At 46.0% G+C, this 26,266-nt stretch overlaps 4 protein-coding genes across 4 annotated transcripts in view; 3 read left to right on the forward strand and 1 right to left on the reverse strand.

Moving 5' to 3' along the window:
• The first annotated feature begins 6 nt into the window (after nt 1–6).
• epn3a (epsin 3a) lies at nt 7–9,574 on the forward strand. The gene is made up of 10 exons (XM_031576339.2): nt 7–344; nt 2,770–2,864; nt 4,263–4,343; nt 4,901–4,990; nt 5,506–5,592; nt 5,833–5,977; nt 7,083–7,244; nt 7,556–7,651; nt 7,896–8,132; nt 8,315–9,574. The coding sequence occupies exons 1-10, from the start codon at nt 212–214 to the stop codon at nt 8,617–8,619; spliced, it is 1,431 nt and encodes a 476-aa protein (XP_031432199.1). The 5' UTR covers nt 7–211; the 3' UTR covers nt 8,620–9,574.
• Nucleotide 9,575: 1 nt separating this feature from the next.
• On the reverse strand, nt 9,576–11,440 carry arl16 (ADP-ribosylation factor-like 16). The gene is made up of 5 exons (XM_012839746.2): nt 11,228–11,440; nt 11,057–11,112; nt 10,663–10,779; nt 10,345–10,460; nt 9,576–10,160 (listed from the first exon to the last, which is right to left on the reverse strand). Exons 1-5 carry the CDS (start codon nt 11,286–11,288, stop codon nt 9,995–9,997), a joined length of 516 nt encoding a protein of 171 aa, XP_012695200.1. The 5' UTR covers nt 11,289–11,440; the 3' UTR covers nt 9,576–9,994.
• A 127-nt stretch (nt 11,441–11,567) lies between these two features.
• Nucleotides 11,568–14,474, forward strand: LOC105910974 (fructosamine 3 kinase related protein). Its single transcript, XM_012839741.2, has 6 exons — nt 11,568–11,841; nt 12,176–12,327; nt 12,768–12,859; nt 13,041–13,114; nt 13,363–13,485; nt 13,587–14,474. The coding sequence occupies exons 1-6, from the start codon at nt 11,701–11,703 to the stop codon at nt 13,923–13,925; spliced, it is 921 nt and encodes a 306-aa protein (XP_012695195.1). The 5' UTR covers nt 11,568–11,700; the 3' UTR covers nt 13,926–14,474.
• A 75-nt stretch (nt 14,475–14,549) lies between these two features.
• Nucleotides 14,550–26,266, forward strand: part of tbcd (tubulin folding cofactor D) — a 33,084-nt gene continuing 21,367 nt past the window's right edge. Inside the window, exons 1-14 of the mRNA XM_031576353.1 lie at nt 14,550–15,404; nt 15,552–15,602; nt 15,740–15,837; nt 15,938–16,039; nt 16,306–16,452; nt 16,980–17,035; nt 17,265–17,397; nt 18,255–18,300; nt 18,397–18,529; nt 19,447–19,580; nt 19,718–19,778; nt 19,934–20,008; nt 20,179–20,273; nt 25,760–25,916. Coding sequence (XP_031432213.1) covers nt 15,227–15,404; nt 15,552–15,602; nt 15,740–15,837; nt 15,938–16,039; nt 16,306–16,452; nt 16,980–17,035; nt 17,265–17,397; nt 18,255–18,300; nt 18,397–18,529; nt 19,447–19,580; nt 19,718–19,778; nt 19,934–20,008; nt 20,179–20,273; nt 25,760–25,916 — 1,466 coding nt within the window. The 5' untranslated portion in view covers nt 14,550–15,226. The remainder of the gene's footprint in view (nt 15,405–15,551; nt 15,603–15,739; nt 15,838–15,937; nt 16,040–16,305; nt 16,453–16,979; nt 17,036–17,264; nt 17,398–18,254; nt 18,301–18,396; nt 18,530–19,446; nt 19,581–19,717; nt 19,779–19,933; nt 20,009–20,178; nt 20,274–25,759; nt 25,917–26,266) is intronic.

The raw sequence follows: 26,266 nt of genomic DNA on the forward strand, positions 1-26,266 counted from the left end.
CCTGATCAAGACGGGCTCAGAACGCGTGGCGCAGCAGTGCAAGGAGAACATCTACGCCATCCAGACCCTGCGGGACTTCCAGTTCGTCGACCGCGAGGGGCAGGACCAGGGCATCCACGTGCGCGAACGGGCCAAGCAGCTGGTCTCCCTGATCCGGGACGAGGAGCGGCTGCGGCAAGAGCGCGCCCAGGCCCACAAGACCCGGGAGCGCATGGCGGGCACCAGCCTGGGCTATGGGTCCATGCCACCCCCGTACCCAGGCCGTCGCACCAGTCAGCCGAGCATGGGAGCCCTATACGGGGAGGAGCACGCCAGGCCCCGAGGGTCCCAGTCTAACTTCAATTGTAAGTACAAAAAAAGAAATCTCACCCATCCTCCTCTGGCCCCTCATCTAAATTGTCGTTATTACAATCCTCTGTTAGTACACAGGCAGCTTAGATTTGGAATTGGTTAGGATTTCATGAAAATAGTACCAGACTTTTCTTTAGGTGCATGTCCTGTTGGCATTTCCATGTGAAAATATCCATGTTATGGAATCTCCATAATGTTCTCAACAATACATGAGAACACCCCCCCCCCCCATCTCAAAATCAATGAGTTAGAGTGAGACAATTACACTTCTATTACCTAAATAATTTACAATCCGGTATCAATACAGTTAAGCCATATTACCAGTTTTGCTTCAACTGTCAACATTTGGTCTGATTTCTAACTAATACCTCTGGTGCTTAGTGGGGTAATAGGGGAACATCACTCATGTTTAGTGTTGCAGGTTTTCTCTGGGCTCAAACGTCTCTCAGTTTCAGTCACGCAGCACTGTACCCGGTGGTGATCTCGGGCTATGGCTGCATTCCTTCCATTCTCTTGCTCTTGCTCAATCTAGATAAACAAGCCTGAAAAATGGAGACACTGTGCACTATGTTAAAAATGTGATTACCAAGATGCCATGTGTCTATGAAAAGCCTGTGTTTGCACCCAGTTCTGGCGGATGGTCTTGATTAGCTGAACATGTGGGAACTTGGTTACTGTGTGTGTGTGTGTGTGTGTGTGTGTGTGTGTGCGCGCAGTGTCAGGTGTGTGTCACAGCTTCAAGTCTTGCGGTGCCACACATGACTGACATTTCATAACAAGGAAACCTGTTCCAGGATGACTCGTTGAAATGTTGGTATTGAGAGATTGGTGAGAACCAACATTTAAGAAGGCTGGTTTTTCCTCTTAAGTTTAGCACCACTCGCCATTGCTATTTTCAGTTTGAACCCTCTGTTTGAACTCTTTACAATCACTTTGATTGGCATAGAACGTTTAAAACACGCACGTTGTTCCCACCCATATTTAGACACACTCTCGTGGTTGTTCCCATATGTATACTCCCAAGCACTGGGAGGCAACAGCTTCACTGATGCCGTTGGTGAGAGGGGGTCGGATGGTGGTTGCCTCTGAGGATTTCGTTCAGTTCAGTGGAAGCCATATATGATGTAAGTCAGCTACGTCCTGTCAGGGTTACTGTTCTACCCAATTACATTTTTTCTCCGCTTGATTTCTTTCTTCTGGACCACAGCTCATGGCACAGAACCACACAGACAGACACCGCTCCCTAGCAGAAAGGTGCTACTATCACAGCAAGTCGGTAGCTTTTGGGAAACCTGAGTCTTTTAGTATAGCAAAATGAACAGTGTTAGGGGTTTAGTGTCTGAAAGATAACGCAGTATGCATTTCTACATATGAAGGGAACTCAGTTTTTCAGGAATTCAGTTCACAGCATTTTGTTGGCAGGAAACTTACGGTGGACTTCCCTAAAGATAGGCGGTCGAATTCCCATGGAATCGGTGTGATTTGGTTTTCGAGTGGCAGGGCTAGGATCATATTTGTATTGGACAGACGCCAAGAAATCTGGGGAAGTACAGTGCCTCCCTGTTCTGTGACTTGGTCAACGTCAGTGTGCCGTGCAGCTGTTGGGAATGCACGCTGAGTGACATGTTCTTTAGATGTACTTTCAGATTCAGTTTGTGTGTTCATGGTCTGTTTTGTAATAGTGAGGTTCTCAGTCCTATCTCAGGTGCCCCCTGCCTGCCTGTGTTTGTGTGTTTGTGTGTGTGTGTGTGTGTGTGTGTGTGTGTCTCTGTTAGTGTGCGTGCGTGCGTGCGTGCGTGCGTGCACGTGTGTGTGAGTGCAAGCGTGTGCATTCCAGGCCAGGCAGGGGCCTTTGAGAGGCAATGCAGTGGAAGTGATGGGGGTGCTCAGAGGCTGTGCACTCTGCAAGTGTCTGGCCCTCTGCTGGCCTGGCATCGCGTCATGGGCACTGCCAACCTCTCCCACCCCCAGACCTGGGTAGACCTGCATCCTGTGTCCTGCCAGGGGATTTAGTTGGGGGGGGGGGGGGGGGCACCTCTTCATATCCCCCTCCCTGCCCTTGCTGCCCTGCACAGGCATGCTATTGTTCCCAGCGGAGAGTCAAAGACGGGAGGGGAAGTAATCCCAGGACGAGGCTTGGGCGCCCGCGACCCGGGTGCCTACTACAGGCAACTTAATATGCACAAGCAGCACCAGCCTGCTCTCAAACTCTGCCTGCACACCCCCCCCCCCCCCCTTTCTCAATCCTGGCCTTAAAAAAAAAAAAAAAAAAAGGTTGAATTGAGCACTCTCTCTTCCTCTTTCTCTGTCTGTGTCTCTCTTGCTTGCTCGCTTTCACTCTCGCTCTGAAACCTCCCTCCGCCTTTTCATCCTCATCCTCTCAGCCTCTTCTTCTTTCTCCCCCCCCCCCCCAACTAGCCCCGGATCTGGAGCAGGCGCGGCCGCAGACCAGCGGGGAGGAGGAGCTGCAGCTGCAGCTGGCCCTGGCCATGAGCCGAGAAGAGACAGAGAAGGTGGGTCAGCTCCTACACGCTAAACCTAACACCAACACCTGTCTGTGTGTGTGTGTGTGTGCATGAGTGTGTGTGTGCATGAGTGTGTGTGTGTGTGTGTGTGTGTGCATGAGTGTGTGTGTGACCATGACGCACTGACGCAGCTCTGCTGCACCGACCTTTAACATACCTTGTCTGGTGGCTTCGTGTTTGATAAAAATGTTCCAAGGTACCCTAGACAGAATGCCAGGGAGTTAGTGGTGTTTTATGGGTATGCTTTGGAATGGGGTTTTCCCCTGGGCCTGTGCTTTGTAGATAAGAAAAGATTTTTTGCAGCCTGCAGAGGAGAATTTGCAGTGAACCAGTGATTTATGGAAATGAGGGTCAGTTCAGACTTAAACGTAAACTTTGCATACATACCTCACAACCTCTTCTGTGCATTTCAGGTAGTGTACAACATGTAGCCTGTGGTGTTAAATAAACATTTCTGGAAATATCAGTTTGTCTTAATCATCCATGAAAGCACACACATGCTGATGCAGGACATTAAAACTAGTCAGTGTTGCTTTCACTTGAGATCTTTTCAAATAGCGGCAGTTGGCCTGATGTTTATTATCCACTAGCCAGGCCATGTCAGCAGTTCCTCCCCTCGTCTGATCCACTGCGTGCCTGAATCAATAGCACCAGCGCGCTGGGACCAGTGTGGCACCGACGTTACTTCGCTGATGGGTCATAAAGCCAGCAAACACTCGTCACTGATTGGTGTGTCGTGTGCTGCCTGGTGACTGTCCTAAGCCCTTACAGACACTTGTTTCCTACAAATCTTAGCATCTGTCTATTTGATTTCCTCAAGGCCAGCTCTGAAAGCACTTCTTGCCCATTATCCTGATAGAGAGCGTGTGCGTTAGCATCATTTGGCTTCCTGTGAATCAATTTTTAATGTGGAGGCATCGAGTCAGCATACCCTGCTCGCAGCTGTCACGTGACAGTCACTGGACCCGCATTGACTTGAACTGAGGCATTGATCATATGTTTGTGACTGTTGCCAGCTATTGACAGCATGGGAAGTGAATAACTCTTCTCTGAGGGTGGAGGCTGGTGATATGAGTTTGGCAGATTTTTCTTGACAGATTTATGTGGCTCACCATCAAACTCTTTACTCAGTTCCGCTACAGCAGTTTAATAGTTTAACACTACACAAATGAATCAAAATGCCAGTCTACGATGGGTCATTTATTCCTGGTCTCCAGAATTACTCCAAGTTGTAGAATACAAGAGAATAGCGGTGGCAGAATAGAATAGAATAGAATAGAGATGTATAGAACAGAATATAGAACATTTGCTAAGGGAGTGAGAGAGCATGTTTTTGAGTACTAGGACATTAAACGGTCCCTCCTCCCAACCCTTCCTCCTCTGTAGCCGCCTCCTCCGGCTGTGGATATCGATGAGCAGACACAGCTCCAGATTGCCATGAGTCTCAGCAAGGAGGAGGCCATGAAGGTACAGCATTGCGGTGCTGCGTCTCCCCCCTGTAACCCATCTCCTCCTCTTCCTCCTCACGTTCCCCCGCCTCCCAGCTTAAACGAGGCCTCTCCACACCGTGGCCTTTTTAACGTCTCTTGTCCGTAACCCTGCATGTAGAAGGTCTTTTTTCCTCAAGCTTTTTGGCCAACTCAACCCACCTCCTCCAACCCTAAACCCCCCTCCTGACCAGCAAAGCGGCATGCCTTCTTCCCTCCCTCCCTCCCTCCTCCATCTAAGTGGCCAGCGTGTTTCCCTAACCAACTCCCTTTCTCTCAGGCCAGTGGGGAGACCTCCCTGCCTCTGACCTATACTGGTGGTAGTGGGGAGAAGGAAACGCTGACGTCTTTAGAATGGGAGAGGCAAAGCGGTGACTAACTTTGCCTGGATTGGTTAGTCTGGAAAGCTACTCGCTAGCATGCACTGGCTGCATAGAGGTCTGCCAGTAGTGTTGATAATTGACTGACCTTTGTTTTTCTTTCTTGCTTTCTCTCTCTCTCTCTCTCTCTCTCAACCCTTTTGGGTTCCCCCCCCAGCCACGCCCACCCCCACCTGTGGCCTTGGATATGGATGAAGAGACCCAGCTCCAGATTGCCCTGAGCCTGAGCAAAGAGGAGCACCAGCAGGTAGTAAGGACAACGGCTCTGGGACCTGGTTGGGAAGGGCTGTTTGGGTCATGTACAGATGAGCTGATCCTGGCGTCCTCTCTCTCCTCTGGTGGCCCTAAACAGCCCTGCCACTGGCTCTCTCTGCGGGCTCTCTGGTTCTCTTTTTGGACACTGCCTCCCCTGTTTCCCTCTTTCTGTGTGTCCATTTCTCCAAACCCACCCTCCCCAGCCCCCACCCCTTCACCCTCTTGCTGTCCTTTCTCTCTCTGTGCCAGGTTTGAACAATGGAGCCACTCACAGAGTGGCCTTTGCATAAATGCCCTGTCTTTCTTCTGTGTGACCTTAAGTGTGAACCACTGTATATCTTTTTAGTCATGTTCAGCGTGTTTTGTGGAAGGGCTCCATCTGGTGGGGGGGGGGTGGTTCGGGGGGGTTATAGCGTGATTCAGCAAACATGGCTTTGTCACGATGACTGAACATAAGTGCTACTTCGGCCCTTTATATGCCAACTGTGTCCATGTGTCTGTTGCCAGGATCAACAATGTCGCCAGGGAGATGAGTCGATGCTCCAAAAAGCTCTTGAGGAGAGTAAACGAGAGCTGGAGGCGGGACGAGGGGGGGTATGTGGAAAATCCCAATTACCATTGTAGTTACTATATTACAATACATTACATGTGATTTAGTTATGTAACTGTAGAACCAAGCCTTGACACCGAACTCTTATCAGCAACACAGGATGAAGGTCAGGGACTTGGGGAGCGGATATGTATCCCAGACTCGACTGACCCATTCAAGGTTGACCACCTGCATTTGAAAGTTTTCTTTTTGCTCCCTCTCTCTCTCTCTCTCTCTCTTGGCAGTCTGCCATGAATGATCTTGTAGATATTTTTGCACCGGCCCCCGCCAAGCCCTCAAGTGCCCACCCCTGGGACTTGGCAGCTGGTGACATCCACGCCGTGCCCGCTGCCGCTGGCCCACTGAGGGCCGACCCCTGGGACTCTCTGGGTAAGGCTGTGGTGTGTCTACACCACTGCGTCTCCTCTCTACACACAACTGCGTCTCCACTATACACACCACTGCGTCTCCTCTCTACACACCACTGCGTCTCCTCTCTACACACCACTACACCACTGCGTCTCCTCTCTACACACCACTGCGTCTCCTCTCTACACACAACTGCGTCTCCACTATACACACCACTGCGTCTCCTCTCTACACACCACTGCGTCTCCTCTCTACACACCACTGCGTCTCCACTTTACACACCACTGCGTCTCCACTATACACACCACTGCGTCTCCTCTCTACACACCACTGCGTCTCCACTATACACACCACTGCGTCTCCTCTCTACACACCACTGCGTCTCCTCTCTACACACCACTACACCACTGCGTCTCCTCTCTACACACCACTGCGTCTCCTCTCTACACACAACTGCGTCTCCTCTCTACACACCACTGCGTCTCCTCTCTACACACAACTGCGTCTCCTCTCTACACACCACTGCGTCTCCTCTCTACACACCACTGCGTCTCCTCTCTACACACAATTACACACAACTGCGTCTCCTCTCTACACACCACTGCGTCTCCTCTCTACACACAATTACACACAACTGCGTCTCCTCTCTACACACCACTGCGTCTCCTCTCTACACACGACTACACAACTACGTCTCCTCTCTACACACCACTGCGTCTCCTCTCTACACACAATTACACACAACTGCGTCTCCTCTCTACACACCACTGCGTCTCCTCTCTACACACCACTGCGTCTCCTCTATACACACAATTACACCACTGCGTCTCCTCTATACACACAACTACACAACTACGTCGCCTATCTACACACAACTGCTTTCACTCCGCTCCACACCAACTCACTGGATCGTCACTTACATTTCTCTTATTTTCTCCGCAAACGCTGCTGGGAGGAAGCAGTATTTATGTTGTCGACTACAATCCGTTGCTAAGCAGTACATTAGTGTGGACGCATAACGTGTGTTTAATTTGGCGTCGGGAAGGCAGTGTGTCCTCCACGCCAGAGTGCATGCATACCCCATGGTTTAAGTTTCCTTACACCCATCCAAACTCTGCCCTAGCAGAGGCCAGCTCAGCAAGAGGCGCAGGCAGCTCTTGGTTGGGGCCGTCAGCCAGTGCTGGTCGACCACAGCAGCCTTGGGATCGCAGAGCTAGCCCCGCAGACCCATGGGATACCCCCAGGTCCAGCCTCACAGGCCAGGCGTGGTCGACCCCTATCCATAAAGGTACCAGTTTGACACCCCCCCCCCCACCCCCTCTAAAGTACAGCATGATGGACTGGAGATGTGCCTTACTTTTATTTAATAAAGCAAGCTAAAGATAACATAGAACATAGATGCACAGGAGCACATAGTTTGTTGCATACAGGAACCCCCCCCCCCCTCCCCCCTCCCATAGTCAAAGGCATGGTTCAGGGCTGCTCCCCCTAAATCTGGGTTTTTCCCTCACCATGCTTCACCAGTGGGTTGATGTGCACCTCCCTTCTGTACCACTACCGCTTTAGCCTGTATAATGAGGCTCTGTGTTTTTTCTGCAGGCTCTGCAGGAGTGGACCTTTTTACAACTCCTGCAGAAACTCAAAGGCCTCCCGGTGTGTTCAAGCACTCCTCCCCCAGGGCTGGCAGTCCCTATGGTACGCTGCTCTTGTTCTCAGGAACTGTGTCAGCACCGGCCCTTTTAGTTACAGTTACAGAACTCGCAAAAACATATTTGGAATTTCATGTTTGTATGCTAGAGAAGACTTACCTGTTTTTTGCCCAAAGATTGTTCACTAGCATTTATTTGATGTATGATGTTCTGTTCATCATATTGGAAATGGAAGTCTTGTTTTCAGCACACGTTCGCATGGTGATATAACGAGGCTTTGTGTTGAATAGATGGAGATCTTTTTGACGAGGCCATGGACGGAGGACAGGTGAATATGAACGGGCATGGCGGGGGCAGTCCTGAGCCCTTTGATATGTCTCGCCTGGGAGAGAGCTTGGCTGACCCGAAGCTCAGAGCATGTCACACACCCGAGGCTTTCCTTGGTCCGGCAGCCGCGTCGCTGGTCAACCTGGACTCTCTGATTCCCGTCGGCTCTGCCCCTAAGACATTGAACCCATTCCTGACAGGTGAGGCTAGAGATCGATAGATAGATCTTTACATATCTATCTGTCTATCTATGTCAATATATTTATCTCTATCCATCTATCTATCTGTATATCTATCTATCTGTCTGTCTGTCTGCGTATAGTAATACAGGTGTTCTTCATATCAGGGGTTTTTGACATATTCCCCCCATTTGTTTTCTCAGGGCCAAGCACCCCTGCACCCTCAAATCCATTCCAAAGTGAGCAGCCCCGCCTCACTCTGAACCAGATGCGCCCCAGCTCCACCTCTCCAGTGCCCCAGTCCGGCTCGCTCCCCTACAGTGCCTCCCTGCCCCTGCCCTCCAACCAGCAGCCCTCCTCGCTGCCCTCCTCCCTCACCCAGCCTGCGGCTGCGGCCGGACTCTTGGACCTGCCCGGAAACCTGCCCCAGCCGCTGCTGCCCCTCTCTTCCGCGAACGCGCTTGGACCTCCTGGAGCGGACCAGCAAAACCAGAACCCTTTCCTCTGAGGCGTTCTCCTGGGCCTTACAAGGGAGAGCTGTTCTAGGTTATGATTTTCCAGATGCTCAGTTGGCCCTGGTGGGGAAAAACAGTTGTAGTTTTTTTTGTTTTGTTTTTGTTTTCCCTAAATGTTGATAGACCTGTAGACTCAACTGGAACTAAAGTCAGTATTGAAAGCTCTGTTTAATAACCTTGAGTTTTATATGGGCTTAACTACCTTCACTTCCTTTGCTCTTTACTGGTATCACTTGTCAGCCAGTGTGCTCTGTATGTGACAGACCCAGCGGGAGGAGAGGGAACAGAGACACAAACAAACACTATTCAGATGCAAACGGGGATGGAAGAGACACGTCAGTTGTCATTGGAGTGAAGTCCTAATGAAGACGTTTTCTTGCAAGATATTTTTAATACTTCCTTTGATGCCACAAGAGAATTTATTCACACAATGCTTCACACAGCTGATTCACTGAAGGCCCGTGCACTGTGCTGTCCTGATCCAGTACTGAATGTACACCGCGTGTCTTTGCTTATTCCACCACACACCCCACCCCACCCCACCCCTGCCCCACAGATCTAGAATGCCTCTGGATTGTCTGCACTGACTGGGCCGTTTCTCCTGTGACACCCTTAGGGATAACTAGCGCCTGAGAACAAAACGGCAAGGGAGACGAGCCAAAAAAAAACATCTAGACAATAAGGCCCAGCTAGTTAAATAAAAGCAACTTGAGTAATGCTGAAGAATTGCTATAGGAGAGAGGGAGTTTAAGCGTATTGATTTGTGTGTGTGTGCGTGTGCGTTGCTGGGAGAGGAGGTGTGGGGAATATGACACAGTATGAACACTGAACTTTTCAGGGAATGAAGCTACTGCAGAACCATCATGCTAACGGAATGTAAGAAAAGTGAGAATGTGTTGCTTTATGAAACATTGCTCTTGAAATATAAGGATTCAGTTAACAACTCAACTTGCAGCTCTTGCAGTCATTTATTCTTCAGTGTTTTTTTTTCTCTCTCATTTAGTTGTCCTGCCTCAGCAATGGCATTTAAATCACTTGAGTTCCATTTTATTTTTCATATCATACTTTTTTTGGCATGTACCTTACAGGTTGTTTACAGGCATTGTTTTATCATAGATTTACCTATTCTATGAAGATCCAAAAGTTATCTAACTTCACTAACGCAGTCCAGTATAGGTTGTGTGTATATATATATATATTTACCAAGTGAAACTGCAGTCATTCATAATTGCCTCAAAAACCGTCATCTTCTCAGTGCATATGTTTCCACAGCATGGAGTAAATCCAATCTAGTCCAAGATACTAGGCTTCCTCAAACACTCTGTGGAGCAGTGCTCCAGAGCAGTTCCTGGTGTTTTGGGCCCGTCTTCAGGTCCCAGTTAGGCTTTCTAACCAGCTCAACACCTCCTTTAGTCCCTGGCCAGAGCGTGCGCTCACCTCCAATGTGGTAATCGATTGAGGGGCTGAGGCAATGATGTCATTCATTCTGAAAAGTGACTTCATCTCCATCAGAGTCATAGTGCAAGGAAGATCCCTAAAAAGAAAGCACAGGAAAAAATAATTATTTGAGTTGTGTGGCAGATGTGCCTTATAATCTATGATGTTCAGTGTAAACTGGCACTGAGGAGACATCTAAACCTCAAGGTCAAGGGGAAATGTACCCCGGCTGTTACACACAGCCATTAAAGGTCCATACTTAGGATTGAGAAAAATCTCACCTTTTGTTGAAGAGCACAAGCACTGAAGCACCATGAAGAGCCTCAGCTGAGAGGACAGACAACAGCTGGATGCAGGAGGAGGATATCTGGGTGATATTGGCTGAATCCACCACGAACTGGAATCAGAAATATTGCACATTCACACGGTGCCCTAATAAAGTAGTATTAATATGTATGCCATATGTGAAAACATTAATCAGATTGTGCAATAAAGGTGCATTTCTTTACTGTGCAGCATAAAATGTTATTAAACTATTCCGCAGTAGTCACATTCTATTGAGGAACGTATGAAAAGAGGTAAAAATCGTCCTGACGCACAATGACAGAGGCGCAGTCTGCGTAAAAGCTATGCCATATGGGGCCCATGCAACCTCCGAGCTCTCTCACGGTTACCCTCTTCTTTTTGAATTTCAGGTCGGTGAGATTTGTTCCAACCTGCAATGGATTAGGTTCACAGCTAAGTTACAAGTTTTAACAAATAAAACAAACTTGGGATAATAAAAAAAAAATGATAGCACAACCAGTTGTATGTACGCCACAAACTTAAAAAGGCACTATTACAGTAAACTGGACTGGGCAATCACTGAGCTCTGGTGAAAAGTTTAGGTGATGAGCAGAATACCCTTCCAAGATGTTAGGTCACTTGAACAGATTTATCGTGAAAAGGTTACTGCACACTCAAACAACTAGATCACGTTGAAATCTTACTAACAGTGGGGAGTGTTACAGGAGCTTCACCCAAATCAGCTGGCTGGTCTCGTGTGAGCTGTGGATAATGTTAAGGACTCAAATACTAAACAAACACATCTAATGAGTTATCAATAGTGTCGCTAGCTAACGTCACTGATAACACCGTTATGCTACAGTTGCTATCAAAGGATATTCTGTAAACGTTTGAGTAGAAGGGTTTTTCCAACACCAGTCGAACCGAGCAACAAACACATACTGTCGATTATATGTATTTGTTTTAAATTTGATCACTTCATATGACATTACATTGAAAATAAATTAACGGTTTAGATGTTTCATTTCACCCGAATTAGCTAAACAAGCTCACTAGATAATATTGCTACCACGGCTATTATACATCAGGGAGGGTCCTTAAAAAGCCTTCACCAACAGTGATAGCTTGATTCATGTGTCAGTCAAAGTTTCGCTTTTTCTATTGGTTAAACAAAAAACTCTACCCGGAATCAAAATACTGAATAGTAGCATCATAGAGTTCACGCTATAAGAACATCGGCTCACGCCATATGTGGCACTGCATCACGTATCTTTCATATTGGAGACGGTTTAGTTCTGCTCGTCTTATCATTATAACGTTAATGTGACTTTAACGTCAAGCGATAGTAAATAATGGAGGCTCAGTTAAAAAGGGAGCTGGAAACCTCAATGTTGAAAGCCACCGGTCATTCGGGGGCTGGATGCATCAGCGAGGGCCAGAGTTATGACACTGACAACGGGAGAGTCTTTGTGAAGATAAATCACAAGAGCGAGGTTATCATCCGTTAAACATTGTTTTATTATGTCGTGCACATTGATTTTTAATTCAGACTGCGTAATCAAGGTTCTCGCACTGCCTTAGCTTATCGCCGACAGTGCAACATTGTAGGCTATATTTTACACGTGATTGCATCCTGCGTACTAAACAATTTGACACACTAAACCTAATTCAAGGCCAGTGTTGCAGTTACGGTATTGTAACTCGGTTATATTAGATGTATTAGGGTATACTGTCCTTTCATAATCCCTGTCCCTGTTGCTGTGACATGGTGTCTTGTTTATTTTGTGACATTTTGTCCTGTCTTTTTTCTCATGCTTTCTTTGGAAGGCCAAACGAATGTTTGTTGGGGAGATGGCTAGCTTGGAGGCCATACTGCAAACAAACACTGTGAAAGTTCCTAAACCTGTGAAGGTCATTGATCTAGACCGAGGGGGAGCTGTGTTTGTCATGGAGCATGTGGATATGAGAAGCCTGAGCAAGTATGCCACTATGTCCTCCCAAACCTAAAGCAGGAGATTCCCAAAGAGGGCTGGGAGATATACCCTCTTCCTGTAATTTTAGGGCTAAACTAATAAGTAATAAATCTAGTATTTAAACTGAGATCTTTTCACATGTAATATTCATATCACAGGCAACAGATATAATATGGTTATTCTGATTTCAGTAGTATATTAGTACTGTACGTGAACTCTACCCTTGGGTGGGTCACGCCTGCTCTAGAAAGATCCACTTAGCTGATGACATAATATGGCATTTACTGAGAAACGATATTTGTACGTAATTCATAAAGCTTTTCATCAGCCTCTTTACCTTTACATTGTGCATCGTTTTGGGCAGACATGTTTTCTGGCCCATTTAAAATTATCCCCAGTGGATGAAGTATCCTGACGTATGCATGTATATTTGGCTACATGCGTAGGTTGTCTGCCCAGCTGGGGGAACATTTGGCCGACTTGCATCTTCATAACCAAAAACAGAGAGAGAAGCAGAGCAAAGAGGAGCAAACTGTCGGTAATACACTGAATCCTCATTGCTGTGAGCTCTCAAAAAGGTGTTAGGGAGCCATCTACTGGACACTCAGTGCTACTTCACAATACAACCTTGTAGGCCAGTTCCCTCAGTAATACCAATTTATTGGGAGAAACTGAGACATGTCGTGTTTTTTATTAAATACCAATGTTTGTACATGCAGGGAAAGGATCTGAAGTGCCAGTCATTGACAAATTTGGGTTTCATGTTCCAACCTGCTGTGGATACCTTCCACAGGTCAGTTGCTGCACATTTGGATAACAAGATCAGTGCTAATATCTTAGTCCGTGGTTGATGAAAGGAGATGAAGCCTAATGGCAAGATACTCTCCAAGACAGATTTAATCCTGGCCTGGCATAGCTACAGTATTAATGCATCAAGGACAGATTGCGGCAGCTGCTCTGTTAATTGAATTTATTTGGGTGGCTTGCCTTTGTTATATCCGTATAATGCCTATCTTTGCCCACTTTTGCCATCTCTCTCAGAATAATGACTGGCAAGATGACTGGGTGGCATTCTACGCTCAGCAGAAGCTTGGCCAACAGCTTGGCATGGTGGAGAACAGCTATGGGGACAGAGAGGCCAGAGAACTGTGGTCTCACCTTCAGGTACAGAAAGAACCAAACTGAGGCCACTAGTAGTTGTCTGTTTTAATCAAACCAGCTGACATCATATTTGTGCTCTCTCTCTACCAATTCCTTCTATTCAGCTGAAGATTCCCCAGCTATTTGCTGATGTGACAGTTGTCCCGGCGCTACTCCACGGCGACCTGTGGGGAGGCAATGTGGCTGAATGCTCTGACGGCCCAATCATCTTTGACCCTGCAACCTTCTACGGCCACTCTGAATTTGAGATGGGCATTGCAGGCATGTTTGGCGGCTTCAATAAGTCTTTCTACACTGGGTACCACGGGAAGATCCCTAAGACACCCGGCTTTGAGAAGCGGCAGCAGCTCTATGAACTCTTCCACTATCTGAACCACTGGAATCATTTTGGTGGTGGGTACAGGGGTTCCTCCCTTCGCATCATGAAGGACCTGGTAAAGTAGGCATTACTAATGGGATTTGATGCCACCCACCCCTGGCCCTATCCCATAACCATGCTAATCCATGCCACAGAAGTTTTGCACTTTAACAATTCCACAACACACACTAACTAAAGAGCGTAAATATAGAGTAACAGCAGTAATATGAAGTCAATTTCACTCAAGAAAAGTCAAGCAGATGCAGGAAAGTTAACAGTGATGTGTGATTATTTTTATATTTTTACTAACATTCCATTTGCTCTGAGTGAAGGGGTTGATGTTGAAAGTACTGGACAGTTACAGTATGTAAGTAGACACATGTGTGTCACAAGGTATTACACTGTAATTACCTTTAATGTGGAATAATGTACAGTACAATTAGGAATGAATTGTCAACATTTAAAATAGAGATACATTTGGATTTTGAACACTTAAATAATTAAATATTATAAATTGTGCTTATTGCAGTTAACATCTTAATCTAACTCCTTAATATAAATCCTTCAGAACTGATGGATGTATACACCTACAAGTGTGACATTAATCCGAATAAAGTTTACTTATGGCTTAAAACATCTTGTGATTCTTACAGTTATATTTTAAATCAATGTATGTTATAGTGCTCTAAAAAATTAACCCATTAGCAGAGGTGGGTAGTTCCGTGTTACATTTACTACGTTACATGTAGGCTACTTAAGTATTTTTTCCAATAAATTGTACCTTGGAAGTAGTAGGAGTAGTTTTAATGACGAATACCTTTTACCCTTACTCAAGTACATTTACGATTTAAAACATTTACTTAAACTCCGCTACATTAGGCTACACACATATCGCAACTTTTTATTATTTATAGACAGGGCCGTGTCAATGTTTTAATTTGATATTTTTCTACGAACCGGAAGTTATTTGTCTGCGCCCTCAGTTCAAGCTCCGGTGCTAAACAGTATCACATGAACAACAGAAAAGTACAGAGAACACTTTTTCGTATGACTTTATAACACAATTTCAACATATCGTTTGTAAGCAGTTTGAGTCGTCTTAAAGAACACGTTGGGTTTATGTGGTGATCCCAGTTTTTACGTTTTGAAGTTGTGCACTGTGATGGTGAGTAGGCTATAGGCATCTCTACTCTAAATAGATGCGTCACACCCATACAAGTGCTAGTTTGGTTGTTAGCAACGGACTTATAACGTGAATATCTTTAGAGTACCCGTGTAGATAATACTTTGTCTTACAAGGCGAAGCCTTACTCATCACTGACAACTGAAAGTCGTCACACAAGCAAGAATTATTCTGATCATTTGAAGCCTATAGTCCCGAGTACAATGGCGCTGACAGGCACAGGGTCTGGTGATGGGGAGGACGGAGTCGGGGAAACCGACGTGAAGGTTTGTGTTCTTGATGGGTTCAGCGACAGTGCTGAGGTGCGATCCCTGTTCGCCAGTTTGCCTGAAATTCACGAAGATACAGCCAAAATTGAATCCGCAACGGAGAGATTCGTGGGTGAGTCTTACTAGCACGCAGTCTGTTTTTATCCCCCCTTTTCTCTGAAGGTTTCCTGCGTTTTCTTACAGCATGTTATACAGTGTGCCTCTGTATTTGTGTGTTTACAAAACATTGACATTGATGTTGTGCTGTGCTGTGCTGCAGTCATAATGGATGGATACCAAGAGCAACCTCATCTTCTGGATCCACACTTAGGTAACATGTTAACCATTCCTTGTTTTCCTATTTTCACCTACTTATTAAATAGGTTCTGGCATTAGTATACTCATTTACTGTTACTGGAGATGTCTCTCCTCCCATCGTTGTTGCCTAATGATCTCTTTCCACCTCAGAATGGATGGTGACCATGTTGCTAGAACATATCCGGAGCGAGAAGTCCCCGCCTCTGCTTGTGCACCTAGGATTTAAATTTCTTTACATCATTTCTAAGGCAAGTGCACCATTATCATAACATTTGTTACTCTTTGTAACGTTTTCCTTTTCCAAAAGCCTGATCGTTAATGTATACCCCTGGTGTATTTCTGGTTTAGGTCAGAGGCTACAAGATCTTCATGCAGCTCTTCCCCCATGAGGTGGCAGATCTTCAGCCTGTGTTGGATCTGCTATGCAGACAAGACCCCAAAGACACAGAGGTGAGTGTGACACTTCACTTGCAGCTTGGGCTCAGTTAGCTTTGCCGTTGAAGAGAGATGCCCTTCCTTTTAACATTCAGAAATAAAAATGGTATAATACTACCGATGTTTAGAAAGGTGTTTTTCACCATGTAGAGGGAGGTGGAACTTATATTCAGTATGATCACAAGAAGCACCTTCAGCTATGTGCTGCTACCACTCAATGTGTATGTACAGCTGGACTGTAATCAGTATCATTCAGATGTACTCTGGGCCTTCATTCTCAGACTTGGGAGACCCGCTACATGCTTCTCCTCTGGCTTTCCATGACCTGTCTCATTCCCTTTGACCTATCCCGTCTGGACGGTCATCTGAGCTCTGACCCCGCTCAGGTCAGAGAGCCCGTTATGGACCGCATCCTCGCTGTTGCCAAGGTAATATACTTCTTCTAAGGGACCTTTCATATTTTTTGTCTCTACATAATTGCACTGGTTACTGTTTGGTGAAAAGCTGATGTACATTGCCTTGCTATTTCTTTTGTGTACTAATATGGTACATTCCAGGCATTCATGAAAAGCATTTACACGTGTGGATAGTAATAAAACAGTGCTCCTCTTGCCGAAAGTAGAAAACCCCTCATATAGCGCTTCATCCTGTCGTCTCATATTTTCATATAAAGTAGTGTGTGTGTAAAAACTCAACTTAATTCAATTTGAGCCTGGCAATGGAGGGAGTATACTTATAATGGGGTCAACATAGAGTTTGTTTGGATCCCTTGTTCGAATGTATTCGTATATAACCATTAACAAAGAGAAACCAACCCTAAACCCCACAAGTGCAGGCCTAAATATGACAAAATATTGAATTACTTTTTATAATTATTTGCATTTCTGGTTTGCATTTAGGCCTATATGTGCCACATGTTTATTTGACATACTTAAATTGAACATGTGCTTTACAGTCCTACCTAACAGTCAGCGACAAGTCCAGAGATGCTGCCTCAGTGCTTGTGTCAAAGTAAGTGCATTACGACCTCACATAGTCTCTTTAGTAGGCCAGTATTTCCACCCCATGATTTTTTCGAGTGAAGATGTAGTGCAATTCGACACCCAGTGGGGGGCAGTCTTGTTGATAATCTGATCTGATCTTGATAATCTGAAGGCTCGTTCTCACACTAAAGAAATTCACAGTAAATCGCAATTTGAGTTTTCACCAAAAAATGAACTTAATCATTTTGTGTGCGTAGGTTTGTGACGCGCCCCGATGTGAAGCAGAGACGTTTGGGAGATTTCCTCGACTGGAACCTCACCACGGTCTCCCAGGCCAGTGACCTTACTATGGAAGGCACCGTCGTTCTGGATGGTACTTTGCAGTCTCTGGTAAACCCACTATATATGTTGAACAACCCACTTCTGATATGTATTTTTTACTATGATTGATATTAGCAATATTTGCCTATACTATATAGAAGTACAAATACGATGTAGCAGTGCTTATGCTCAGCATTTATTATATATGTAACAAATGTTGTCACTTCTGTAAAAACGTGCAAAGTTTGATTTAAAGGTACATTATGCATAGAAGAATATGCATAAACACTGGTCTCCACACAATTAATTATCAAGAAAAAGATAACCCAATCCCAACTTTCTCATTTTAGTCAAATGAATATGGATAAGCTTTGTCAGGGTTAGACTTGTTATGATACACCTGGTTGTATTTCAAAAGAATTACTGGCTTCTCATGCTTAGAAAACCTGCTTTGCATGTTTGGTGTGCCTAGGAGCGGTAGATGTGGTCTTTGTTAATCACTTTAGATGCCTACAGCCTTTGAAACTGGCTCTGTGTGTTTATAGAATGCCCCGAGTGCTAAAATGGCTTTCAGCTCTAAGCTTTGCATATTAGTAAATGTCACATGTGTGTAGCCTGTGAGAGAAAATATCTTGTTTTTTCAACTGTGAAAGCTACACTTGTTACACTCTGTTTGAGGTGAAACCCACATTGTGATAACAAAGTTTATTCTAGCTGTAGTAGTGTTGAAGGGGATGTTCGATGTAATTGAGATGCCCTTTAATGCCTCTTATTCAAAGCAGATGTTTCATGTTTAAAATGAGTACCTGCACACTTAAGCACCAATAAAGGTCCAGGTTGCAGGTTTGTTAAGGGTTTGAGTGAGGAACAGGGATCTTGCACTCGAGAGTTTGGCAAAATCTCATCACGGTTTCCACATTTTCTAGGCCCAATTATTCAAACATGGAAAGAGAGATGACTTCCTCCAGTATGGTTAGTGCCACCTCCTCTCCCCACTTCACAAAAAAATGATGAATAGAAGATCACTTTGGGTTGCAGTGTAACAGCCTGTTTCTTGTCCACTCTCAGCTCCGACAGTCCTCCAGTGCCTGGATCAGCGGCACCTGCCGGAGAGCAACCAGGCCATGCTTAGGAAGCTGGGGGTGAAGCTGGTGCAGCGGCTGGGCCTGACCTTCCTGAAGCCACGCATGGCCAAGTGGAGGTGAGGGGCTGCGGAGGTGGTGCTGCTCTCTGCATGTTACCTGTGAGGGGCTGCGGAGGTGGTGCTGCTCTCAGCATGTTACCTGTGAGGGGCTGCGGAGGTGGTGCTGCTCTCTGCATGTTACCTGTGAGGGGCTGCGGAGGTGGTGCTGCTCTCTGCATGTTACCTGTGAGGTGGTGCTCTCAGCATGTTACCTGTGAGGGGCTGCGGAGGTGGTGCTGCTCTCAGCATGTTACCTGTGAGGGGCTGCGGAGGTGGTGCTGCTCTCTGCATGTTACCTGTGAGGGGCTGCGGAGGTGGTGCTTCTCTCAGCGTGTTACCTTTGAGGGGCTGCGGAGGTGGTGCTTCTCTCAGCGTGTTACCTGTGAGGGGCTGCGGAGGTGGTTCTGCTCTCAGCATGTTACCTGTGAGGTGGTGCTGCTCTCTGCATGTTACCTGTGAGGGGCTGCGGAGGTGGTGCTGCTCTCTGCATGTTACCTGTGAGGTGGTTCTGCTCTCTGCATGTTACCTGTGAGGGGCTGCGGAGGTGGTTCTGCTCTCTGCATGTTACCTGTGAGGGAGGTGGTTCTGCTCTCTGCATGTTACCTGTGAGGGGCTGCGGAGGCGGTGCTTCTCTCAGCATGTTACCTGTGGCATTCTTGTCAGTATATTACTAATGTTACAGCCTCATTAGTTTGGGAAGCATCTTTTTGAGGCATTTATTTGTTTAAAAAAAAAAAGCTGTATAGAGTAAAAAAAAAAAAGATTGATTGATTTATATATTGATTGAACTGACCTTGAACCAAGCCATTGCATATGAGTTAATTCATACCACCTGAAAATCAGCATGTGATATAGACCCGTAATCCTTTAAACTGTTTTGCTTTTTTTTCTTCACAGTGAAGTGCTGAACTAAGAGATGTCTTTATTCTCCTCAGGTATCAAAGAGGCAGTCGGTCCTTAGCTGTGAATCTGTCCCAGTCTGTCTCCTCCAAACCAATGGTGACCTCCACCCCAGATCAGGGTGAGGATGAGGACTATGACATTCCTGAAGAAGTGGAGAACGTCATCGGTGAATATCAACCTCTACCTTACCATCAATCAGTTGAATTTACATTTGAAATTGAAGTTAAATTAAAAACATTTGAAATTAGAGTTGAAATAATTCTGTACATTTATCTTAACAATGAAATTGGTCCATTGTTGCAGAGCAACTCCTGGTTGGCCTGAAGGACAAGGAAACCATAGTGCGTTGGTCTGCTGCCAAGGGGTACAGATGATTTGCTTGTACTTCAGTGTAAACAATTATGCAAATGAGGTTTCTGTTTGAACAAAGCTATCCATGTACCTAATTAAGCCACCACAAGAGATTTGTTTGTTTTTTCGTCTAGTGAAACTAACAGAGGCACTCCTTTTGTTTCTCAGTATTGGAAGAGTTACAGGTAGACTGCCAAAAGAGTTGGCTGACGAAGTTGTCGGGTCGGTGCTGGACTGTTTCAGGTGAAATTTTATTTTACCACAGGAATTTTCTCAGTTACCTTAGTTTTTTTTTGTCGTTATTGTTTCTGTTCCTTTAATGTTGTGTCTCAGTTTCCAGTACAGTGCATGGTGTGGAGACTTCAGTTGTAGGTCACCTTGGTGGTTACTTAAATGTTGTTTTGCTGTCTCAGTTTCCAGGAGACTGATAACGCATGGCATGGAGGCTGTCTGGCCCTGGCAGAGCTGGGCAGAAGAGGACTGCTGCTGCCCTCCCGCCTGTCTGACGGTGCGTATGCCAACCCTCACATCTCTCCACTACGCACAGGGTGCTTAAAACATGTCGTTTGTACTACATTTTGCTGTGTGTGACTTTCTCACTTCTCACGGTATAACAACCGTAGATACACTCCACATTCATCACTGAAAGTATATACCGTGCTTTTTTTTTAGCTCTGTCTGGATCCCTCTCAGTATGCCTCTCTGAGTCTTATCTCTTTGTGGGGTTTTTTTCTTCATGGTTTTTCCTTTTTCATTAACAATAAAACACATTTAAAATATTTATTTCTTTTAAATATTTTATTTATCAAAGCAAAAGCATTTAAAAGCAGCATCGAACACATTATGTACCATCACCCTCTATTTACAGTGCACACTTGATTGGTCATACATTTTGGTTCCGTAATACATCATAAAAAATACATCAAAAGCACTCTTATGGAGAACTTAAAAGATATTTGTCAGTTGTTCGTTTAATCTCTAGTGAAAGAATATTGCATAACTGTAATTTGCTCTTTCTTGATCCATGACGATTTGTACGTTATTTCTAAAAATCCATGTCTACTTTCAAATCCAAGTATACTGAATTAGCTGCAGCGAGGCCTTTTCTTGGGAACATAGTTTGGCGGTTTGGCACTCGCCTTTTTCCCAGTCTTTCTCTGTGCTTCCCTCTTGCTTCCCCCCACGGTTTCCTCCTGGGCCTGATTGACTCTCTTCATGCTGAGCCTGGTGTCAGGTGTGCAGGTTGGCTCCTCCGTCTGCTCTGAAGTCGGTAGACTTGGGCAGAGTGGACCTTGGGTGTTCCTGCAGGTGGCGCTGTCCTGGCTTTGGGAACTGGAACAAGCCAGCTGGCAAAGGGCAAAGGCTGCCGTCCGTCTCTGGTCGCTGTGCTCCCCGTCCGCCTGATGTTGAGTTCTCGACCTCAAGGCCTCGGAGGACCTGAGCGAACCGTCAGGCACTGGAGAGCGGGTTTGTGTGGCGTACGGAGCGGGGCTGCTGGGTCGGGTCTTGATGCAGAGGTTCAGAGGCTTTTCATTCTGAGTGTTGTCGGCAGTGTCGCCGCCTTCAATTTGGCTGCGGCTGTGTTTGACCTGGTCCCTCTTTGAAAGGTCAAGAGGAGTCTGGTCATCGTCCATTTCGTCATCGGCCTCTTGCTCACTCAGTGAATCACTGCAGACCTCACGGGCCTGTGTCCTGTGGAAAGGTAAAGACAAGTGGCTTAGAGCTTGCGGTCAGTTTAGTTATTTATAGTTGTCACATGTATGATCTTTTTCTTAAAGGCTATGCTATTTGACCTCCTTAGAGGACTCTGTAGGTTTTAATTAAATACTGCGAGATCAGACAGAGTCCTAATTAATGGCTTTGTCTGTATGATGATGCCGCCACTTACCCCCCTTGCTGCTGTAGTGTTCTCTGCTTAAGCAACTGAAGAACTGGCATGGATGTGAGTGGTCTGGCCGCCGGACTGGCATCTCGCGACAGCTGCGGCGATGTCGAGTTTGGCTGGGCAGTGCGCTGGTCTTCTGCCGAGGGCTCCGCCTGGCTGTATACGTTGTTGTTGGGCCGATCTGGAGAGCCGAAGGCTGCACAGCCCGTCATTGGGCTTAGCCTCTTGGACTTGTCCTGCTGCTCCTGTCTGCTCTGCCCTTCAACAGACTCTGTGGCGTATGGGCCATTTGGAGGACACGGAGGAACGTAGCTCCGGTAATCTCTCAGCTCATAGCCATGATGACCATACATTTCCAGCGGAATATAGCGTGGGGTCTGCAAGGTAGCAGGGAGCTCGGGGGAATGGTAGAGCCCGTACTGCAGAGGTGATGTCTGGTATATGGGCTGGCCATATCTGTAGTGGAAGTGCTGTAGGAAGGCTGAATTGGGCGCTTCCAAAGGTGGGGGAACCATGGAATTAAAGTTAGGGAAGCGGGGTTCCAGAAAATCTGGGCGGAAAGAAGGTGTACTGGTCCCGCTGGGCAAAGGATGGTTACCTGGGAGTATATAGGACTGGTAGAGGGAGTGCAGAGGACGGTCTGACAGCACGTATGGAGGGTAGTCTGGAATCACGTGAGAGAGGAGAGGTTTAACTGTCGGTGGGGCATAGACCCTGGAGATTGAGGAGTGGATGAATGGAGAGACTGTAGCAGGAGGTTGGTCGGCTTTGACGGAGGCTTGGCCATCTTTCTTCTCTCTGAGTGGGGTTACTGGGGAGAAGGCAGAGGAACTTGTGCGGGTAGCTTTGTTGTCCTCCTTCCCCATAGCCTTCTCAGCAAACCTTCTGGAATCTTCTCCTGAAATGTCACCTTTGGGTACCTCCTCAGGTTTCTTCTCATCCTTTGCTTCATCATCCTCAATATCATTTCGGAGCTTCACAATTTTGACATTGTGCACTGGGGTGTTCTTCACTGCAGGGCTTGGGAGTATTTCCTTTGGGGGGCTTTGCTGCTGGACTTTAGCTGACTTACCGATGTGCTCTGCTCGCTGTGACACCAAAGACATTGAGTTCTTGCACAGGTTGTATTTCATGTGGTTGAAGAGGTGGGACTTCACGTTGCAGGTGAATGGACACTGAAAGCACTGGTATTGGAAGGGTTTTCCAGGTGGGCGAGGAATGTAGTGAGGTTTCTTGGGCTTGCGTTCCTGTCGACTATCCATTTTAGGGTTGTCTTTCTCCGATTTTGAGGAACCCACCTGTAGCCAAACAGAAAGCAACAAAATGAATGGTCAAGTCATATTTTTGCAAGGTATAAAAACAAAAAGCAGGCCCAAAAGTTCAATTTGAATGTGAGACGTGGATGGTTCGTCTCAACATTTGCTGTTTTTTTAAATTTTTTTTAAATAAAGGTTGAATATTATAATTGTGCATTAATTCATAGTTATTGTAAAACCATTGTAAAGCCTGTTCATACAAAGGTGTTGCTGTGTACGTGTTATTCGCAACATCTTCACCTGTAACAGCACAACCCACGGCTAAACTCCATCAGTAAATCATTGCCTATGGCACTGTTTGGGCTCCTGCTGCCAAACATGTTCAAGTAAGTGTGCTTTTTGCACAGGTTTGCCACAATTGGCTGGCGGTTCCTGTGAACCTGCATGGTGACTTGTGGCGGCGGCGGCTCAGCGACTGCCAGCAGTAGGTTGCCCCAACGCAAGGGAACAAACGAAACGAGGGAGTCAGTCAGAGGGCCTGCAGAGGCTTGCTCTCCTGACTGAAACCTACTCAGTCAGCGTGGGAACCATCAGACACCTGCTTCCCATGACTCCACCTGCATGGTTCCTCATGTACGCTCACTGCTCAGTGCAGGGTGATCTCATCCTTCTGGGGACAGAAAAGAGGCTGCCCAGACTCCTCATATCTTAAGGAGATCTTGAGTAGTAGTGTGTCTACCTCATGTAAGATGAGAGATGTAATTTAAGACAAAAAGAATGGAAATTAAAAGTAATGTGGCAAGGGATTACTGATCGGGACAGATTGGAATTGGAACTGCCATTGAAAGTCACGCAAGGTAAGGTGCACCACCACCGATAAGGAGGTTTTTTAGAATAGCCTGCAGAGGAAGTTGGGCGATTGCTGTCATTTGAAGTATTATCTCCCGAGGCCATGCCCTGTAAGGCTGACAGGGCGTCCCTGCCTGGAGGAACCTGCTCGTCACCTGCTGTCGCAAGAAGTTGTCACTCAAGTTTCAGCTGGTTAGCGTGTTCAGCCACTCCTTTTTTACTCAGAAAGAAACATTGAGATAAAGCTTTCATTGTATTTTAAACTAGTTTTATCTTTTGAATCAAGTTGATCGGAGGTGCACATGGACTGTGCAAGTTTTCCAAAATGTTGTCTATATGGCGTTTAGATGATTACAGTTTTTTAACATAATGTTTAAACAGAAAAAGCTGTGAATGATGTCTTATTGACTGTTCTAATTAGAAAAAAAGTACATGAATGAATTCTTAGCAAGAAAAGAGATGCCCACATAACAGTGATGTCCCGACCTCACAAGACTGTGGGTTGTGTCCGTCATGGGTAACAGGTGTTGGTTGTGGCCTTTTAGCTTCCATCTGATCTTGTCTTTATACCTGGCTTTGGTTTGTGATAGTTAAGTTAGTGCGGTAGACTTGCTGCTATTAAAATTTAACCGCAGCCCGGTCAGAGCGAGATATGCCAGTAGCAAACAGTAGCCTTTGTCTCATTAGTGCAGATCTATGTCGCGTGTATGACGGCGAGACTAGAGTAACTAAACTCACCTCTGCCTCAACAGACGCTGTTTCCAGTAGCATGGTTCAGTTCAGGAGCGGAGAAGATCCTCGTTCCAGTCCTTGAAGCTGAGTTGGTGTGTTGTGGCCAGCGGGGTTTAGCCAGGTTCTCGTAGATGGTCCGTTCTGTGTGATCGTCAGGTCCTCTGAGATCTCTGATGTGTGTGTGGTGTGTATTTGTGTCTCTCTCCTCTCTGTCGCTCTGAGGTGCTGGCTCTGGGCTGGGTGTGGCCTATGCCTGTGCAGTCGAGCCCTCAGGCGGCATTGATGCACCTGATATTAATCAGGCCCCGAGCCACCCTTCACATGCTCACAGAACACAGCCTTTCACAGGGACCAGGTAGCCCAGAATGCTCAGCAAGAGCGCACTGCATGGCCTGGCACGGCATTGCTCTGTGATATTTGCATGATTGGCCAGTGGGTCAGCTCCTGAATGTCACTTTAAAGGATGAGTGTTAAGCAGGCCACTAGGTGGAGGGGTTGGGCTGGGGGCCGGGGGTGGGGTGTTTGGGTGTTTGGGTTATCAGGCCCCCAAGAGTCGGTGTTCTAACGGTAGAGGGAATTTGCATTGAAGCTCATCACAACTATCTGTCACACGTAACTGCCACTTTAATCTGATTTTAATGTGACGAAGGAGTAGGGCAACATTTTGAGGAACTGGGATTAGATGTTTTAGGAAACCAGCTGAATGAGCGTCATATGCGCTTCGTGTGAAATACTAAATGTCACATTAGTGACACAAGTGACATTCTAAACGGTTGTGGTTTCTTGGCACTGATTGTAAATTCCTGACAGATACTTTGATAATACTGAAGTAATTTGGTGTTTACCCGAACCCTGAATACCATAATAGTGCGTGTGTTCCTAATTCGATACATTTGTACTGCACTGAGGCATTCTGTGTGAACGAAGGCAGGCTTAAGTCTTCTACCCAATATGATTTGATGCAGTCTTTAAATTATATATGCATTCTTTAAATCCAGCCTGAGCATGTCTTGAATTTATAATAGTTGGAAGGAATATATTTTGTTATCATTGATGATTGCCAGTTGATATGAATAACATGCCCTTTTGACTGGAGATTAAGTATTATGAAGTTCATAATAAAAAATAAACCAGAAGGCAGTTGTACTTTATTATTAGTGAACAGTGAAGACCGGATATGTTCTGTTTGCAGCATTGAACCTGATAATGGTTTATCATATCTGTCTATCTGGTCCCACTGATGCTGATGTAGTTTGTCATGTCTGTCTATAGTGGTCCCACTGATCATAAAGGCCCTGACGTATGATGAGAAAAGAGGAGCCTGTAGTGTTGGTTCCAATGTGCGGGACTCCGCCTGCTACGTGTGCTGGGCCTTCGCCCGGGCCTACGAACCTCCGGAACTCAAGCCCTTTGTCAACCAGATTGCCAGGTAAGACTCCCATCAAATCTAATCAAATTCTCTACAGTTAATTTAACCAGATTGCCAGGTAAGACTCCCATCAAATCTAATCAAATCCTCTACAGTTAATTTAACCAGATTGCCAGGTAAGACTCCCATCAAATCTAATCAAATTCTCTAGAGTTCAGTCTCTAAAACAGGGTGTTTGAAAGTTAATGGGGTCTTTGAAACTGAAATTAGAACTCCTTTAATGTATTATTATATTTCATGTGTGACCCACCATGGCAAAACCCGGCATAATGCCCCAAAAATGAAAAATGTAGATATTTAAGCCGATTCTTCAGATTTTAAGCTGTAAAATAGTATTAATTTGATAAAAA

Source organism: Clupea harengus, chromosome 1 (genome assembly GCF_900700415.2).
Source record: "Clupea harengus chromosome 1, Ch_v2.0.2, whole genome shotgun sequence".
NCBI classification, from domain to species: Eukaryota; Metazoa; Chordata; class Actinopteri; order Clupeiformes; family Clupeidae; genus Clupea; species Clupea harengus.

Bases quoted from the DNA above. Each gene is read 5' to 3' on its own strand.
- epn3a (XM_031576339.2), top strand. From the start codon at position 212: ATGGCGGGCACCAGCCTGGGCTATGGGTCCATGCCACCCCCGTACCCA. The intron at 2,865-4,262 runs GTGGGTCAGCTC...CCTCCTCTGTAG, and splicing joins GCCGAGAAGAGACAGAGAAG to CCGCCTCCTCCGGCTGTGGA. The intron at 7,652-7,895 runs GTACGCTGCTCT...TGTGTTGAATAG, and splicing joins CAGGGCTGGCAGTCCCTATG to ATGGAGATCTTTTTGACGAG.
- arl16 (XM_012839746.2), bottom strand. From the start codon at position 11,288: ATGTGTTTGTTGCTCGGTTCGACTGGTGTTGGAAAAACCCTTCTACTC. The intron at 11,113-11,227 runs ATATCCTTTGAT...AACATTATCCAC, and splicing joins TCTACTCAAACGTTTACAGA to AGCTCACACGAGACCAGCCA. The intron at 10,461-10,662 runs GTGCGTCAGGAC...TTCTGATTCCAG, and splicing joins CAGACTGCGCCTCTGTCATT to TTCGTGGTGGATTCAGCCAA.
- LOC105910974 (XM_012839741.2), top strand. From the start codon at position 11,701: ATGGAGGCTCAGTTAAAAAGGGAGCTGGAAACCTCAATGTTGAAAGCC. The intron at 12,860-13,040 runs GTAATACACTGA...TTGTACATGCAG, and splicing joins CAAAGAGGAGCAAACTGTCG to GGAAAGGATCTGAAGTGCCA. The intron at 13,486-13,586 runs GTACAGAAAGAA...CCTTCTATTCAG, and splicing joins AACTGTGGTCTCACCTTCAG to CTGAAGATTCCCCAGCTATT.